This window comes from Nicotiana tomentosiformis, chromosome 2 (genome assembly GCF_000390325.3).
Source record: "Nicotiana tomentosiformis chromosome 2, ASM39032v3, whole genome shotgun sequence".
Lineage (NCBI taxonomy): Eukaryota > Viridiplantae > Streptophyta > Magnoliopsida > Solanales > Solanaceae > Nicotiana > Nicotiana tomentosiformis.
This window is the reverse complement of record NC_090813.1, coordinates 144,096,135-144,098,182: the sequence shown is the minus strand read 5'-3', so window position 1 is coordinate 144,098,182 and position 2,048 is coordinate 144,096,135. Positions and strand designations below refer to the sequence as shown.

General features: G+C 43.1%; 1 protein-coding gene across 1 annotated transcript; it reads right to left on the bottom strand.

The window, feature by feature from the left end:
- Positions 1-880: 880 nt before the first annotated feature.
- LOC138905779 (uncharacterized) lies at positions 881-1,666 on the bottom strand. Its single transcript, XM_070194298.1, has one exon. It carries the CDS (start codon positions 1,664-1,666, stop codon positions 881-883), a length of 786 nt encoding a protein of 261 aa, XP_070050399.1.
- Between the last annotated feature and the right edge of the window lie 382 nt (positions 1,667-2,048).

The following is a 2,048-nucleotide window of genomic DNA, read 5'->3' as shown; positions in this document are numbered from 1 at the left end:
AGAATGTAGTTCAGTTACAAAAGACGACTGAACCCGATGAGGATTGCCTACGTATTCCTTTATGAGAAAATCAAGTCGGCTTAGTTCCTGAATAACATACAAGAATGATATTTGTTTTTTCTATTACAAGAGCAAGGGGGGGAGAAAGTGAACCCTACGTGGGTTGCTTACATATCCCTACGTGGGAAGTAAGGCTGAACGTAGTTTTATTACATACAAAAACACTAACTCTCTTTGTCTTTAGACATAGTACCTCTTGATTGCGTCTGAATTGATAGGCTTTGTGTTGACTCTTCCATCCATTTCTGCCAAGATTAGAGTGGCTTTGATAGACCCTATGTGGCTTTGTGAACCACATAAGGACCTTGCCAGTTTGGTGAAAACTTCCCTTTGGCTTCTTCTTGATGCGAAAAGATTTTCTTCAGAACCAACTGCCCCTGTGTGAATTGACGAGACTTCACTCTTTTGTTAAATGCACTGGCTATCCTGTTCTAATATAGCTGGCCATGACATACTACATCCATTCCTTTCTCGTTAAGGACGGTATCTCAACCTCTACGGGTATCACTACTTCAGTGTCGTATACCAACATGTATGGCGTTGCCCTAGTGGATGTCCTCATGGTGGTCCGATAACCCAGTAAAGCGAAATGTAGCTTCTCGTGCCATTGTCTATGATTATACACTATTTTTCGCAGAATCCTCTTGATATTCTTGTTGGCTGCCTCAATTGCCCCACTCATTTGTGGTCTGTAGGCCATGGAATTGCGGTAAAAGATTCTGAACTTTTTGCAGATCTCTCTCATGAGGTCACTGTTGAGTTTAGCGGCATTGTCAGTGATGATGGATTCCGGTATACCAAATCTGCAGACAATGTTATTTCAGATAAAATCTGCCACTACCTTCTTTGTGACGGCCTTGTAAGTAGACGCCTTGACCCATTTGATGAAATAGTCGATAGCTACCAATATGAAATGATGTACGTTTGATACTGCAGGCTCTACGGGTCCAATCACGTCCATGCCCCGAGCGACGAACAGCCAGGGTGAACCCATTACATTTAACTTATTTGGTGGAACCTGGATGAAATCTCCGTGAATCTGGCACTGGTGATACTTCTGCACGTAAAGGATACTATCGCTTTCCATAGTCATCCAAAAGTATACGGCTCTTAAAATTTTCTTGGTTAATGTGAACCCGTTCATGTGGGGTCCGCACGTCCCTGCATGTATTTCTTCCAACAGTCTGGTTGCTGCATTGACGTCTACACATCTCAGCAAACCTAGCTCTGGGGTCCTCCTGTACAAGACTTCCCTTTTGAGGAAAACGTGGTTTGCCAACCTCTTGAGGGCTCGCTTTTGACCATTAGTAGCATTCTCTAGGTACTCCTGGGTCGCAAGGAATTTCTTGATGTCGTGGTACCATGGTTTACCATCTGGTTCTTCATTTACATGGAAGCAATAGACATGTTTATCCCTGATCTTTACCTCGATAGGGTCGATGTAGTTCTTGTCTGGATGCTGAATCATAGATGATAGGGTTACAAGGGTGTCAACAAACTTGTTCTGAATCCTAGGTACATGCTTGAACTCAATTTTGTGAATCTTTTGCACAACTCCTTCACGCAATGCAGGTATGACAATATCTTGATATTTTTGGTGGACCATTCTCCTTAGACTTGGTGTATCAACAAATCGGAATCTCCTATGACCAAAACTTCTTTGATGTTCATGTCGACTGCTATTCTGATTCCAAGGATGCACGCTTCGTATTCACGCATATTACTGGTACATGGGAATCTTATCTTTGCCGATGCTGGATAGTGTTGTCCAGATTCCGAAATTAGGACTGCCCCAATCTCGACTCCTTTGAAATTTGCTGCTCCATCGAAAAACATTCTCCATCCGGGGTATGATTCTGCAATATCCTCCCCGGCAAATAGTACTTTCTCATTGGGGAAATATGTGGTAAGCGGTTCATAATCTCCATTCACTGGATTCTCGGCGAGGTGGTCGGCTAAAGCTTTTCCTTTGATGGCCTTCTGAGTTA